The sequence below is a fragment of the Entelurus aequoreus genome, linkage group LG01, assembly GCF_033978785.1.
Source record: "Entelurus aequoreus isolate RoL-2023_Sb linkage group LG01, RoL_Eaeq_v1.1, whole genome shotgun sequence".
NCBI lineage: Eukaryota > Metazoa > Chordata > Actinopteri > Syngnathiformes > Syngnathidae > Entelurus > Entelurus aequoreus.
The window spans coordinates 99497321-99513572 of record NC_084731.1 but is presented as its reverse complement, the minus strand read 5'-3'; the positions used below and the strand labels follow the sequence as shown (position 1 = coordinate 99513572).

Genomic DNA, 16252 nt, shown 5'->3' with positions numbered 1-16252 from the left:
CGGCGTACAATCTTTCGCCAGAGCGTGCTGGAGACTGTCCAAGAGTACAGACCAGACGCTTCTCCTCAAATTGTGTTAGAATAATTATGTATGTATTATCACACTAACTTTAGTATGCTTAAAGTCCGTTGCTCAAGTTAGACTTTTCTAATCTATGCAAGGACAAAACTTCTTGTCTGAGGGGTGGCCTCAACCACAGATGTTATCTTTGTTTTAGCCTGCTAACAGCCAAGGACTTCAAGGACCTCAACGAAGATAAGATGACAGCACGCAGATGAAGCAGAGACTTCAAGGACCTCAACAAAGATAAGATGACAGCACGCAGATGAAGCAGAGACTTCAAGGACCTCAACAAAGATAAGATGACAGCACGCAGATGAAGCAGAGACTTCAAGGACCTCAACGAAGATAAGATGACAGCACGCAGATGAAGCAGAGACTTCAAGGACCTCAACGAAGATAAGATGACAGCACGCAGATGAAGCAGAGACTTCAAGGACCTCAACGAAGATAAGCTGACAGCACGCAGATGAAGCAGAGACTTCAAGGACCTCAACGAAGATAAGATGACAGCACGCAGATGAAGCAGAGACTTCAAGGACCTCAACAAAGATAAGATGACAGCACGCAGATGAAGCAGAGACTTCAAGGACCTCAACGAAGATAAGATGACAGCACGCAGATGAAGCAGAGACTTCAAGGACCTCAACAAAGATAAGATGACAACACGCAGATGAAGCAGAGACTTCAAGGACCTCAACGAAGATAAGATGACAACACGCAGATGAAGCAGAGACTTCAAGGACCTCAACAAAGATAAGATGACAGCACGCAGATGAAGCAGAGACTTCAAGGACCTCAACGAAGATAAGATGACAGCACGCAGACGAAGCGGGGACAAGGCGAAATCACAAGGCCCCCAGCCCATTCCGTCGCATACTGTGCGTCCTGGACCTCCTTTGCATGATATATGTGACCACTCCTTTCAAAGGCGGCCTAAGTGATGTTGACTATGGAACTCTGAATAAAAAGAGGGACGCGGGAGCTGAACCTTAGAGCGTAGGGTGAGACTGTGACTAAGTGTGCAGTTCCATGTGTTCTCCTCATGAGCTAAATTGAACTCTGTCTCCGCATGATTCCTTGCTTCTTGTCTGATTAATAGATGTCATCAGTGTTTGAACCTGACGAATTGAGCCAAATTGAATTCTGTCTCTGTTTGATTCTTTGATTCTTGTCCTGTTTAATAGATGTCATCAGTGTTTGAACCTGACAGCCGGCATGAGAGGCGAGCATGCTAACTACGGCCCCCAGCCTGGCTCTGATTTATTCCGCCATTGGGAGTCAGCTTACCCTCCCAGATTGTTGCTTTATGGTAAACATCTCTTGTTTAGAGTGGTTCTTAAAAAGCCATAACAATTTGAAATAGATTGTGTAAAAGCAATGATTATTACCATTGGGGTCAAAGTCTTTATAGTAGTCTGGACAGCCCTGCTCTGCTGTGAGTCCTAATTCGGTTTCATCCCAGCACAGCCATCCATCCCATGTTGTGTTGCACACTGGTCCTGGAGACAAAATATAAATGATGTAATATTTGTGTTTGTTTGGCCAGGCAGCAGATCATCACCTTACCCGTCATTTTGCTATTGCGGTACCAGTCTTCTCTCACCATCCGCTGGAAGCACTGGTATTGGGCCATGGCAATTTGGTTGCGTGTGGCCTGATGCTCCCCGATATGGTTGAGATGTTCCTGGTAGGCATCTTCCGAGTTTTCGGCCAGAAGCAGCTGGGACATGATTGTAGCAACATGAATTAGTGCGGTCAATTATTTATTATAAAATACTATATTGTGCGTGCATCTTTACAACCTCGCTCTGGGAGAACATCACCAGGAGGAACATCATGTCCATTTGTGCTGACAGATTCATGTTTCAAGGCAGATGGAAGTCAGGAGTTCACAGAAATTAAGTTCGCTTTCCACCTTTAAAATGACAAATAAAAGTGATTTGTTCTCAACTGTTTTTTTTGTAATATCAATGTTTACCATACATTCATTTATTTACATATACATTTGCCACTGCCTATTAGCTAGAAGTGGGAATCTTTGGGCACCTGACGATTCGTTTCAGAATCATAATACAGCATATTATTTAGTATAAATAAATTATAATACAACCTTTACACGTTACAAAAGCTCCTCTTAGCTGACGTATGACTTATGGCTTAAAAAACGTCTTTTTAAAAAAATGTATTTATTTATTTTATTCACTAAAATCACTATATATTAATTGAATAAAATAATTAAATACAAATTATTAATGCAAGAAAATAGAGCAACCCCAACTCCAACCCGATCCCAGCTCTGCGATACTTAGGGATACAAATTTACAAAGCAGTACAGAGGACATACACATACAATAATAAAAATGAAGGAAAAAGTAAATAATAAAAGCAACTCTTTCAATAATGATAAGATCAATTATAGTTTGTTTTTAATTTAAAAAAAATTTCTTTAAAAAAATAAATAAATAAATAAATAAATAAATAATAAATAAATAAAAAATAAAAAAATAAATAAACATTTAAAAAAAAATATATATATATATATATATATATATATATATATATATATATATATATATATATATATATGTATATATATATATATATATATATATATATATATATATATATATATATATATATATATATATATATATATCAGTGTTTCCCACCTTCATTTAGTTGTGGCGGCCTGCCACGAAAGAATTACGTCCGCCACAAATAAAACAATTAAAAATTTAAAAAAAAAAAAAATAATTATTTTTTATTCCTGTCCAGCTTCTCAGGCAAATCATATAGTTGATGTAGATGCCCATATAGGCTGTTCAGATTTACTTTACAAAAGAGAAGTGTAGGATACTTCTCTTGTTGCCTTATTTGTATTTGACCACTACTGTTTTCTGTTTATTTGTTACTGACTGTGGCAGGACACCTCTGCCTCTGTTTCACTTTATGTTGCTGGTAAATAATATGGTTGTAGTAGTAGGCTAAAGTTAAAATATTTACTATGCACTAATTAAAGGGGCAGAGTTTAAGAGACATTTTAGCTTTTATATTTTATAAGATATATTTTTTGTAAGAACCACAATTAATAAATATATTTCAGTGAATAACTTATTGTTCAAATCTGTATATAAATATGTACATAAAGTGTTGTAATTATATTGTAAAATGGATGGATGGATGGATGGATGGATGGACGTTTTAAACAAAACTGTTATTATTAATTAGTAAGTATACATTTTTTTAGCCTTTTTAGAGAAATTCATATCATTGTAATAAATTATGCAAATTACTCGATGATGTCATGGTGACCACGCCCATAGCCACGCCCCCACCGCCACAGGTATATTGGCAGTTTATGGGAAAGACTGTATATATATATATATATATATATATATATATATATATATATATATATATATATATATATATATATATATATATATATATATATATATATATATAAGGGCTGCAACTAACGATTCATTTGATAATCGATTAATCTGTCCATTATTTCTTCGATTAATCGATTAATAATCGGATAAAAGAGACAAACTACATTTCTATCCTATCCAGTATTTTATTGAAAAAAAACAGCATACTGGCACCATACTTATTTTGATTATTGTTTCTCAGCTGTTTGTAAATGTTGCAGTTTATAAGTAAAGGTTTATTAAAAAAAAAAAAAAAAAAAATAATTAAAAAATATATATAAAAAAAAGTCTGCGCATGCGCATAGCATAGATCCAACGAATCGATGACTAAATTAATCGGCAACTATTTTAATAATTGATTTTAATCGATTAGTTGTTGCAGCCCTAATATATATATATATATATATATATATATATATATATATATATATATATATATATATATATATATATATATATATATATATATATATATATATACCGTAATTTCCGGACTATAAGCCGCACCTGACTATAAGCCGCACCAGCTAAATTTAGGGGAAAATATAGATTGCTCCATATATAAGCCGCACCCGACTATAAGCCGCAGGGTTTTGATGTGTAATTAGCGTAGTATATAGGGGTTCCTGCTACCACGGAGGGGATTGTCGGGACAGAGATGACTGTTTGGGAACGCAAAGCGTCCCATTTATTAACAATAAATCTTTCAATCATTCAATCAAACTTTCACATCTTTGACATGGCGAACAGCATTCGTGCAGAGTACAAATAATACAACGCTGCAAAGTAATACAAAGTGCTCGCCTGTACGTTATCAAAATAACCAGCCTACCGGTATATGAAAAGTCAGTCTTTAATCATTGTGTCATCGTCTTCCTCCTGCGTACTAAAACCACCCAAATCCTCTTCGTCGGTGTCGGAGAAGAACAGGCCGTATATAAGCCGCACCCTTGTATAAGCCGCAGGGACCAGAACGAGGGGGAAAAGTAGCGGCTTATAGTCCGGAAATTACGGTATATATATATATATATATATATATATATATATATATATATATATATATATATATATATATATATATATATATATATATATATATATATATATATATATATATACAGTCGTGGTCAAAAGTTTACATACATAATGTCATGGCTGTTGAAAGATCCCGAGCCCGGGATTGAACTCAGGACCCTTGTATTGTGAGGCACATGCACTAACCCCTGTGCCAACGTGCTGCCGGCCTTGTAACTATGTTTGCTAAATGTGTGTGTGTGTGTTAAACGTTGTTTAAGTTTCAGGATTTAGCCTCAGCATTTTGTTTCGCGCCACTCTTTCCAAAGTCTCTGGAAGGTTTCTGGAGCCCGAGTCTATGAGATGTGACATCGCTTTGACAGATGTTTTTCTCACAAAGCTCAGTGCAAGGAGCATTCCAGGCGGGTCCCACAGTCTGCCTCTTCTCGGGAAAACAATGTTTACGTGGCCGGATTAAAAGATTAGGAACAAACCATTTCATAACAAAACAATTGATTGTTTGATTGAAACTTGTATTAGTAGATTGCACAGTTCAGTACATATTCCGTACAATTGACCACTAAATGGTAACACCCCAATACATTTTTCAACTTGTTTAAGTTGGGGTCCACGTTAATCAATTTATGGTAAATACAATTGAAATGACTTGATATCAATTTAAGTGGTTGACCTACTAGCAAACCAGCACAATTTCAACATGTAACATGCCTTTTAAGAAGAAAAACTAACTTTTGGATAAGAAATATTCCCTGCACTGCTGACCTGACTCCGCTCGGGATGGTCTCCTGCTGGCCCCACTATGGACTGAAGTCTCACTATTATGTTAGATCCACTATGGACTGAAGTCTCACTATTATGTTAGATCCACTATGGACTGGACTCTCACACTATTATGTTAGATCCACTATGGACTGGACTCTCACACTATTATGTTAGATCCACTATGGACTGGACTCTCACTATTATGTTAGATCCACTATGGACTGGACTTTCACACTATTATGTTAGATCCACTATGGACTGGACTTTCACACTATTATGTTAGATCCACTATGGACTGAAGTCTCACTATTATGTTAGATCCACTATGGACTGAAGTCTCACTATTATGTTAGATCCACTATGGACTGAAGTCTCACTATTATGTTAGATCCACTATGGACTGGACTCTCACTATTATGTTAGATCCACCATGGACTGAAGTCTCACTATTATGTTAGCTCCACTATGGACTGCACTCTCACTATTATGTTAGATCCACTATGGACTGGACTCTCACTATTATGTTAGATCCACTATGGACTGGACTTTCACACTATTATGTTAGATCCACTATGGACTGAAGTCTCACTATTATGTTAGATCCACTATGGACTGAAGTCTCACTATTATGTTAGATCCACTATGGACTGGACTTTCACACTATTATGTTAGATCCACTATGGACTGGACTCTCACTATTATGTTAGATCCACTATGGACTGAAGTCTCACTATTATGTTAGATCCACTATGGACTGCACTCTCACTATTATGTTAGATCCACTATGGACTGGACTCACACTATTATGTTAGATCCACTATGGACTGGACTCTCACTATTATGTTAGATCCACTATGGACTGGACTCTCACACTATTATGTTAGATCCACTATCGACTGGACTTTCACACTATTATGTTAGATCCACTATGGACTGGACTCTCACACTATTATGTTAGATCCACTATGGACTGGACTCTCACACTATTATGTTAGATCCTCTATGGACTGGACTCTCACACTATTATGTTAGATCCACTATGGACTGGACTTTCACACTATTATGTTAGATCCACTATGGACTGGACTCTCACACTACTATGTTAGATCCACTATGGACTGGACTTTCACACTATTATGTTAGATCCACTATGGACTGGACTCTCACACTATTATGTTAGATCCACTATGGACTGGACTTTCACACTATTATGTTAGATCCACTATGGACTGGACTCTCACTATTATGTTAGATCCACTATGGACTGGACTCTCACACTATTACCGGTATGTTAGATCCACTATGGACTGGACTCTCACTATTATGTTAGATCCACTATGGAATGGACTCTCACACTATTATGTTAGATCCACTATGGACTGGACTTTCACACTATTATGTTAGATCCACTATGGACTCTCACTATTATGTTAGATCCACTATGGACTCTCACTATTATGTTAGATCCACTATGGACTGGACTCTCACACGATTATGTTAGATCCACTATGGACTGGACTCTCACACTATTATGTTAGATCCACTATGGACTGAAGTCTCACTATTATGTTAGATCCACTATGGACTGGACTTTCACACTATTATGTTAGATCCACTATGGACTGGACTCTCACACTATTATGTTAGATCCACTATGGACTGGACTTTCACACTATTATGTTAGATCCACTATGGACTGGACTGTCACACTATTATGTTAGATCCACTATGGACTGGACTTTCACACTATTATGTTAGATCCACTATGGACTGGACTCTCACACTATTATGTTAGATCCACAATGGACTGGACTCTCACTATTATGTTAGATCCACTATGGACTGGACTCTCACACTATTATGTTAGATCCACTATGGACTGGACTTTCACACTAGTATGTTAGATCCACTATGGACCCTCACTATTATGTTAGATCCACTATGGACTGGGCTCTCACACGATTATGTTAGATCCACTATGGACTGGACTCTCACTATTATGTTAGATCCACTATGAACTGGACTCTCACACTATTATGTTAGATCCACTATGGACTGGACTTTCACACTATTATGTTAGATCCACTATGGACTGGACTCTCACACTATTATGTTAGATCCACTATGGACTGGACTTTCACACTATTATGTTAGATCCACTATGGACTGGACTCTCACACTATTATGTTAGATCCACTATGGACTGGACTCTCACTATTATGTTAGATCCACTATGGAATGGACTCTCACACTATTATGTTAGATCCACTATGGACTGGACTCTCACTATTATGTTAGAGCCACTATGGACTGGACTCTCACTATTATGTTAGATCCACTATGGACTGGACTCTCACACTATTATGTTAGATCCACTATGGACTGGACTCTCACACTATTATGTTAGATCCACTATGAACCGGACTCTCACACTATTATGTTAGATCCACTATGGACTGGACTTTCACACTATTATGTTAGATCCACTATGGACTGGACTCTCACACTATTATGTTAGATCCACTATGGACTCTCACTATTATGTTAGATCCACTATGAACTGGACTCTCACACTATTATGTTAGATCCACTATGGACTGGACTCTCACACTATTATGTTAGATCCACTATGGACTAGACTCTCACTATTATGTTAGATCCACTATGGACTGGACTCTCACACTATTATGTTAGATCCACTATGGATTTGATAGTAGGCTATTATCATGTGTTGCCTTCATTATAACACTTGTATAAGACTTTTAAAGTCATTTTGATAGTAGGCTATTATAGCTAATATGGACACTTACATCATGTGTTGCCTTCATTATAAGACTTTTAAAGTCATTTTGATAGTAGGCTAAAATAGATAATATGGACACTTACATCATGTGTTGCCTTCATTATAAACATTTATATAAGACTTTTAAAGTCATTTTGATAGTAGGCTATTATAGCTAATATAGACACTTACATCATGTGTTGCCTTCATTATAAGACTTTTAAAGTCATTCTGATAGTAGGCTATTATAGCTAATATAGACACTTACTTGATTAAAAGACTTATATACAGCTTTTAATTTTTTGTTAGTCTAACTATACTGTAATATTAGTCGTCAAGGCAGGATTGTTACATTCACATTTTTGCCTTCTTTCTCTCTTCCCTTGTCCTCCTCTGCTTCCTTCCTGTGTGAGTTATGCACGTTGAGCAAGTTTAGCTACAGTAGTCCAAAATGCAGCCCAAAAGCCTGAATTGACTTCCTGTAAATAAAAAAAACTCCATTATTAGACACAGTTGAGCCCAACAAACTAAGTATTAGGTGTTGTTTCTGGCTGGGGTTTTTGCATTGGTCTGACGATGCTAGTTGATGTTGCTAACATTGTCATTTTAATTCAGTTGTGGTTGCTAAAACATGAAATACATTTACAACCACAACAACAACAAAAATAATAATAATAATAATAATAATAATAATAATAATAATAATTAGTAAGTTGTTTTTTTACTCATATTTTGATATTTTATTGTCCCCAGGCCCTGTGAATGCATCCTCATATAATTCTATGGTAGCATCAAAATGACCCTGCAGTGGGGAGATAAATAACAAACAAGAGCTTACCTTTGCAGGTGACTTGAGTAAGACTAATCACTCGGTTTATTCGCTCCTTCCTTGCAGTGTACTGAGAAAGTTCGGCCCTGGATGAGTCGGTGTGTCTGTCAGTGTTTCCCTCCACAGTCTGACCTGTCTTGATCAACACACTTCATGGATGACATCCAGTCGGTGAGAATTTCGCCTCTTTAAAGAGAGTCGGTACTTATGATTCGACTCCCTTTTTTAGAGCCAACTCCTTTGACTTTCGAACGACTTATCTTCTTTTTTTTAAATCCTGAAATTAATTTACCACCAACATTTTATTTACATTCATATTTGAAATAGTATACACTTATGCTTTCAATGAATCACCAATTTATAAAGCGTTCATTAAAACCACTTAAAACAGCCGTTTCGTTCACGAACGACACATCCAAAATGACATCACAAGACGATAAGGGACGCCCTGAACTGCGTTTAAAAGGAATACAAATCATTAGATTTTTTAATTAATGGCAGTTATTACTCTGTCAGTAGCAATTATTCTCAACTCAATAGCATTCACCCGTCAAGAAAAAAAAATGTTCGAGTAAAAATACATTACAAATATTTTTGTGGCAGATTTATGTGAAACCAAGCCGTGTTGCAACAGCGTCCTCTGCTGGCTTGGTGTCGTCATATCTCCATGGTTACCACCACAATCACTGGGGTGTGAGTGTAACTGTGGCCAATATGGAGGACCAAATGGGATAAAATTACCGTATTTTCCGCACTATAAGGCGCACCTAAAAACCTCCAATTTTCTCAAAAGCTGACAGTGCGCCTTATAATCCGGTGCGCCTTATATATGGACCAATATTGAGCAACAACGGGTCTCGCAACTACGGGATGCATAACGTAACCCCAGCCTCTACTGTAGCGTCTATTCTATGCGCCTTATAATCCGGTGCGCCTTATATATGGACCAATATTGAGCAACAACGGGTCTCGCAACTACGGGATGCATAACGTAACCCCAGCCTCTACTGTAGCGTCTATTCTATGCGCCTTATAATGCGGTGCGCCTTATATACAAACAAAGTTTTAAAATAGGCCATTCATTGAAGGTGCGCCTTATAGTGCGGAAAATACGGTAGATAAATACATATTTTTATATATTAGAATAATTACTCAAATGTGTCATTAATTAATGAAATCATGCATTAAATAGTTTGTCAATAATTTATTACATAATCCATCCATCCATTTTCTTCCACTTATCCGAGGTCGGGTCGCGGGGGCAGAGAAGCCCAGACTTCCCTCTCCCCAGCCACTTCGTCCAGCTTCTGCCGGGGGATCCCGAGGCGTTTCCAGGCCAGCCGGGAGACATAAGTTGCGTCCCAATTCAGGGTCTGCATCCTTCCAAAGGCGAATTTGAAGGCCGCTTACGTCACAACGCTGCGCGAAGGCTGTCCAGATTCATTCTAATTCAAAGGCTCCTCCAAACGCAGCCGACGAATGCGCCCTCCTTTTCCCTGTATTTGGAGGATGCACTGCGACTATCCTTCGTGGCCTTTCATATCCCAAAATGCTTTGGGCTTTTGTTCAACCCAGATCTTTTTGACGATGGCGGCAAATACAAGCAGCGGTAAGTATCCTCCGCAGGCTAGACTGTCCCATTTAACAACGGGTGACGCATCCTTCGGAGGTGCCTCCGGAGGTCCAGCCTTCTGAGGCTGCGTAGGCCGGGTCCTCCGAAGGATGCAGACCCTTAGTTGGGACACAGCTATTGTCTTCCCAACGTGTCCTGGGTCTTCCCCGTGGCCTCCTACCGGTCAGACGTGCCCTAAACACTTCCCTTGGGAGGCGTTCGGGTGGCATCCTTTTCCCTGTAATCGGAGGATGCACCGCGACTATCCTTCGTGGCCTCCCATATCCCAAGATGCTTTGCGCTTTTGTTCAACCGGATCTTTTTGATGATGGCGGAAAATACAAGCAGCGGCACCGGCACCGGCAGTGCCAATGAATACACTTTCAAATGTAAGTATCCTCCCCAGGCTAGACTGTCCCATTTAACAACGGGTGACGCATCCTTCGGATGTGCCTCCGGAGGTCCAGCCTTCTGAGGCTGCGTAGGCCGGGTCCTCCGAAGGATGCAGACCCTGAATTGGGACACAGCTATTGTCTTCCCAACGTGTCCTGGGTCTTCCCCGTGGCCTCCTACCGGTCAAACGTGCCCAAAACACCTCCCTAGGGAGGCGTTCGGGTGGCATCCTGACCAGATGTCCGAACCACCTCATCTGGCTCCTCTCGAAGTGGAGGAGCAGCAGCTTTACTTTGAGCTCCTCCCGGATGACAGAGCTTCTCACCCTATCTTTAAAGGAGAGCCCCGCCACCCGGCGGAGGAAACTCATTTCGGCCGCTTTTACCGTGATCTTGTCCTTTCAGTCTTAACCCAAAGTTCATGACCATAGGTGAGGATGGGAATGTAGATCGACCGGTAAATTGATAGCTTTGCCTTGCGGCTCAGCTCCTTCTTCACCACAACGGATCGATACAGCGGAAGACACGGTCGAATGCCTTCTCCAAGTCCACAAAGCACATGTAGACTGGTTAGGCAAACTCCCATGAACCCTCAAGGATCTTGCTGAGAGTATAGAGCCGGTCTACCGTTCCACGACCAGGACGAAAACCACACTGTTCCTCCTGAATCCGAGGTTCGACTATCCGGCGTAGCCTCCTCTCCAGTACACCTGAATAGACCTTACCGGGAAGGCTGAGGAGTTTTACATTTTACATTATTAAATGTCATTTAAAATTAAATTAAGCACATATGTATAATTAATTACTGATACATTTAAGTAACTTGTTAGAATAATTGTTTCTAAATTATCACAAAAACTTTGTATTACATCGAGTTCCTAGCAGGGGGAAGGGAGCTGTCTTTGAAACCTACCAAGGAGAAGGCTCGTAAAACTCCACTGTGTAAGGGGGAGAGCCACATGAAGGGTTTTCTGTAGAGATGTCGATAAATGCTTTAAAATGTAATATCGGAAATGATCGGTATCGGGTTTTTTTTATATCGGTATCGTTTTTTTTGTGTTTTTTTTTTAATTAAATCAACATAAAAAACACAAGATACACTTACAATTAGTGCACCAACCCAAAAAAAACTCCCTCCCCCATTTACACTCATTCACACAAAAGGGTTGTTACTTTCTGTTATTAATATTCTGGTTCCTACATTATATATCAATATATATATCAATACAGTCTGCAAGGGTCCGTAAGCACACATGATTGTGCGTGCTGCTGGTCCACTAATAGTACCAACCTTTAACAGTTAATTTTACTCATTTTCATTAATTACTAGTTTCTATGTAACTGTTTTTATATTGTTTTACTTTCTTTTTTATTCAAGAAAATGTTTTTAATTTATTTATCTTATTTTATTATTATTTTTAAAAAGGACCTTATCTTCACCATACCTGGTTGTCCAAATTAGGCATAATAATGTGTTAATTCCACGACTGCATATATCGGTATCGGTAATTAAAGAGTTGGACAATATCGGAATATCGGCAAAAAGCCATTATCGGACATCCCTTGTTTTCTGTGTTCTTTCATGTATGGTAATCAACGGGAAGATATTGTTCTAACCCAAGGACTTCAAAGCGGAGAGATGACAATATCTGCCCAATTTCCAGACAAACTCTTTTTGAAGTATTTTACGAACTCTTTTTGAACTATTTTATGGACCTCTTTTTGAAGTATTTTACGAACTCTTTTTGAACTATTTCATGGAACACTCTTTGAGCTATTTTATGGAACTCTTTTTGAACTATTTGACGACCTCTTTTGAACTATTCTGTAGCCAAAGGCAACGATGTTTACGACCCACTTCCCTCTGGAAGTGGAAGCGGTGGTCAGGTGGGAGGAGAAAGTCAAATAAAGAAGGAGGAGTGCAATCTTTTGGCAGAGCGTGCTGGATATTGTAGAAGGATACAATGTCCGGGCGACTCTCCTCAATATTTTGAGTCCAAATTGAATTCTGTCTCTGTTTAATTCTTTGCCTCTTGTCTTGTTTAATAGATGTCATCAGTGTTTGAACCTGACATAACTATTTAAATATGTATTTATATTTAGAATCTTGTCCCATTTGGCCCTCCATTGTCCAGAACATGACGCATTTTTTTTTAAGTTTACGAGTGCGTACTCGCACTGGAATCTGAAGGTTGCATTGAGCAAGTCTAACGATTGAAGCGTTTGAAATATGTTTAATAATTTAAATCACACAAAGAAATACACAAAATCACCGGCAAACAACAGAAGAAAGTTAAATACACAAATACATTCAGCAAGTTAAACAGGAGCAACGACTACTGTGTATTGCAGCTTGTGCTGCATTCAAGTGTTCATTCGTAAGTCTGCTGACTAAGTGCTCAACTTGTTGCTACATTGAAAAACAACCTTCTCTTCACTATAAAAAAACAATAAATGTCATGCTTATTAAAACATATTTTTGGAACCATTCATTCTTTAAGTGTACCGGTAAATACAGCACAAAACAAACAATATCACAGTCACAGAACAGAAGCTGTTGGTACTATTTACACACAAAACCGGGCTTGAATGCACAAAAGGAAGACTACATTTGGTCAAGCTTTTTCAAACATCTATTTCGCAGTAAATATTGCTGGAACGGGAATTGTGCCACGACATGAATCCTGGATGGACATAACAACAAACTGATACAGGTTCTGCGCCATTTTGTTTACACGCGGGAATAAGTCTAGAAATGCTCCAAGCAAATCTTCAAGGCACAAAATGTAAAGTTGAACAAAGGGAAAAAAAAAACATACCAATGTGGTTTTTGTGATGCGGCTACTATGAGTACCCTAACAACTACACCAAAAAAAAAAAACATTTCATGCACATTAAAGTAAGAGTTTATATGAGTTATCTATTTAAACCCACAAACCAAGAAGTCTCTTTTGGAGGACAAAATGGACACCTGGCGATGTCAAGATCCGTTACCCGGGGTCATGGCATAATTTATGTTTAGTAGTTTCCGATGTTTTAGTCGGTTTCCTTGGTGCACCCTCTTACCTTTTGTTTACCGTTGGTTTTCATGGGCACTGATTCTCCTCACCTGTCTTAGTTTAGCAATTAGTGTTCCCACCAGGTGTTTGGGTGGATCACTCCCCTCTATAGTTTTCTGTCACCCAACACTAGTGGCTGGGTGAATCTGTTACGTCTTCGACGCATGGCAAGTGAAGTGAATTATATTTATATAGCGCTTTTCTCTAGTGACTCAAAGCACTTTTACATAGTGAAACCCAAAATTTAAAGGCCTACTGAAAGCCACTACTAGCGACCACGCAGTCTGATAGTTTATATATCAATGATGAAATCTTAACATTGCAACACATGCCAATACGGCCGGGTTAACTTATAAAGTGACATTTAAAATTTCCCGGGAAATATCCGGCTGAAACGTCGCGGTATGATGACGTATGCGCGTGACGAAGTCAGTTTAACGGAAGTTATGGTACCCCGTAGCATCCTATACAAAAAGCTCTGTTTTCATTTCAGAATTCCACAGTATTCTGGACATCTTTTGCAATTTGTTTAATGATGAATGAAGGCTGCAAAGAAGACAGTTGTAGGTGGGATCGGTGTATTAGCAGCGGACTACAGCAACACAACCAGGAGGACTTTGTTGGAGAGCAGACGCGCTAGCCGGCGACCTCACCTTGACTTCCTACGTCTCCGGGCCGCCAAAAGCATCGGGTGAAGTCCTTCGTCCTTCCGCCGATCGCTGGAACGCAGGTGAGCACGGGTGTTGATGAGCAGATGAGGGCTGGCTGGCGTAGGTGGAGAGCTAATGTTTTTAGCATAGCTCTGTGCGGTCCGGTTGCTAAGTTAGCTTCAATGGCATCGTTAGCACAGCATTGTTAACCTTCGCCAGCCTGGAAAGCATTAACCGTGTAGTTACATGTCCACGGTTTAATAGTATTGTTGATTTTCTATCTATCCTTCCAGTCAGGGGTTTATTTTTTTTGTTTCTATATGCAGTTAAAGCACGATGCTATCACGTTAGCTCGTAGCTAAAGCGTTTCGCCGATGTATTGTCGTGGAGATAAAAGGCACTGAATGTCCATTTGGCGTTCTCGACTCTCATTTTCAAGAGGATATAGTATCCCAGGTGGTTTAAAATACAAATCCGTGATCCACAATAGAAAAAGGAGAGAGTGTGGAATCCAATGAGTCAGCTTGTACCTAAGTTACGGTCAGAGCGAAAAAAAATATGTATTTCACAGCATTCTAGTCCGTCACTCTAACGTTCCTCATCCACGAATCTTTCATCCTTGCTCAAATTAATGGGGTAATGGTCCGAATCGCTCTAGCTGCGTTGAAAACAATAGGAAAATATGAGGGAGTGAACAACTGACAACGTCACGCTACTTCCGGTAGGGGCAAGGTTTTTTTTTATATCAGAGACCAAAAGTTGCGAACTTTATCGACGTTGTTCTATACTAAATCCTTTCAGCAAAAATATGGCAATATCGCAAAATGATCAAGTATGACACATAGAATGGATCTGCTATTCCCATTTAAATAAAAAAAAATAATTTCAGTAGGCCTTTAATTTACATTTTAAACCAGCGTGGGTGGCACTGGGAGCAGGTGGGTATAGTGCAGTGGTTCTTAACCTTGTTGGAGGTACCGAACCCCACCAGTTTCAGATGCGCATTCACCGAACCTGAACCGTAATCATAAAATGATGTTATTATAATAAATAAATACTAATAAAGATATATTTTACAAACGGAAAGTTACAGGAATGGACACATGATTCCATGTTTACATCTCATTGTGCAACATGTGAATGTTTTAGTGGGAACTAAATGCATACTTGCCAACCCTCCCGAATTTTCCGGGAGACTCACGAAATTCAGCGCCTCTCCCGAAAACCTCCCGGGACAAATATTCTCCCGAAAATCTCCCGATTTTCAGCCGGAGCTGGAGGGGGCGTGGCCTCCAGCTCCATGCGGACCTGAGTGAGGACAGCCTTTTTTCACGTCCGCTTTCCCACGATATAAACAGGGTGCCTGCCCAATCACGTCATTCCCTACGAGGCGTCCGGCATACCGGCGATGAGCATGGTGCAGATGGAGAAGATGTTCTCGGCGTCCGTGTTGGCGCACACGTTGCCAAAGCCGACGCTGGTCAGGCTGCTGAGGGTGAAGTAGAGGGCGGCGATGTACGAGCTGCGCACCGACGGGCCGCCGACCGTGTTGTTGACGCAGGGCATCTCCAGGCGTTTGCCCAGCTCATGGAGCCATCCTCGGGGAAGAGACGGGAGGACAACAGGGTGACAAG

At 39.5% G+C, this 16252-nt stretch overlaps 1 protein-coding gene across 3 annotated transcripts in view; it reads right to left on the bottom strand.

Annotated features, from left to right (window-relative positions):
* Positions 1-9077, bottom strand: part of LOC133645689 (calcitonin gene-related peptide type 1 receptor-like) — a 26214-nt gene extending 17137 nt beyond the window's left edge. For all 3 annotated transcript variants that reach the window (XM_062040553.1, XM_062040556.1, XM_062040561.1), the window contains exons 1-4: positions 8915-9077; positions 1866-1978; positions 1630-1783; positions 1452-1562 (exon numbers count right to left, since the gene is read on the bottom strand). In XM_062040553.1, the coding sequence (XP_061896537.1) occupies positions 1452-1562; positions 1630-1783; positions 1866-1925 (325 nt within the window). In that variant the 5' untranslated portion in view covers positions 1926-1978; positions 8915-9077. The remainder of the gene's footprint in view (positions 1-1451; positions 1563-1629; positions 1784-1865; positions 1979-8914) is intronic.
* Between the last annotated feature and the right edge of the window lie 7175 nt (positions 9078-16252).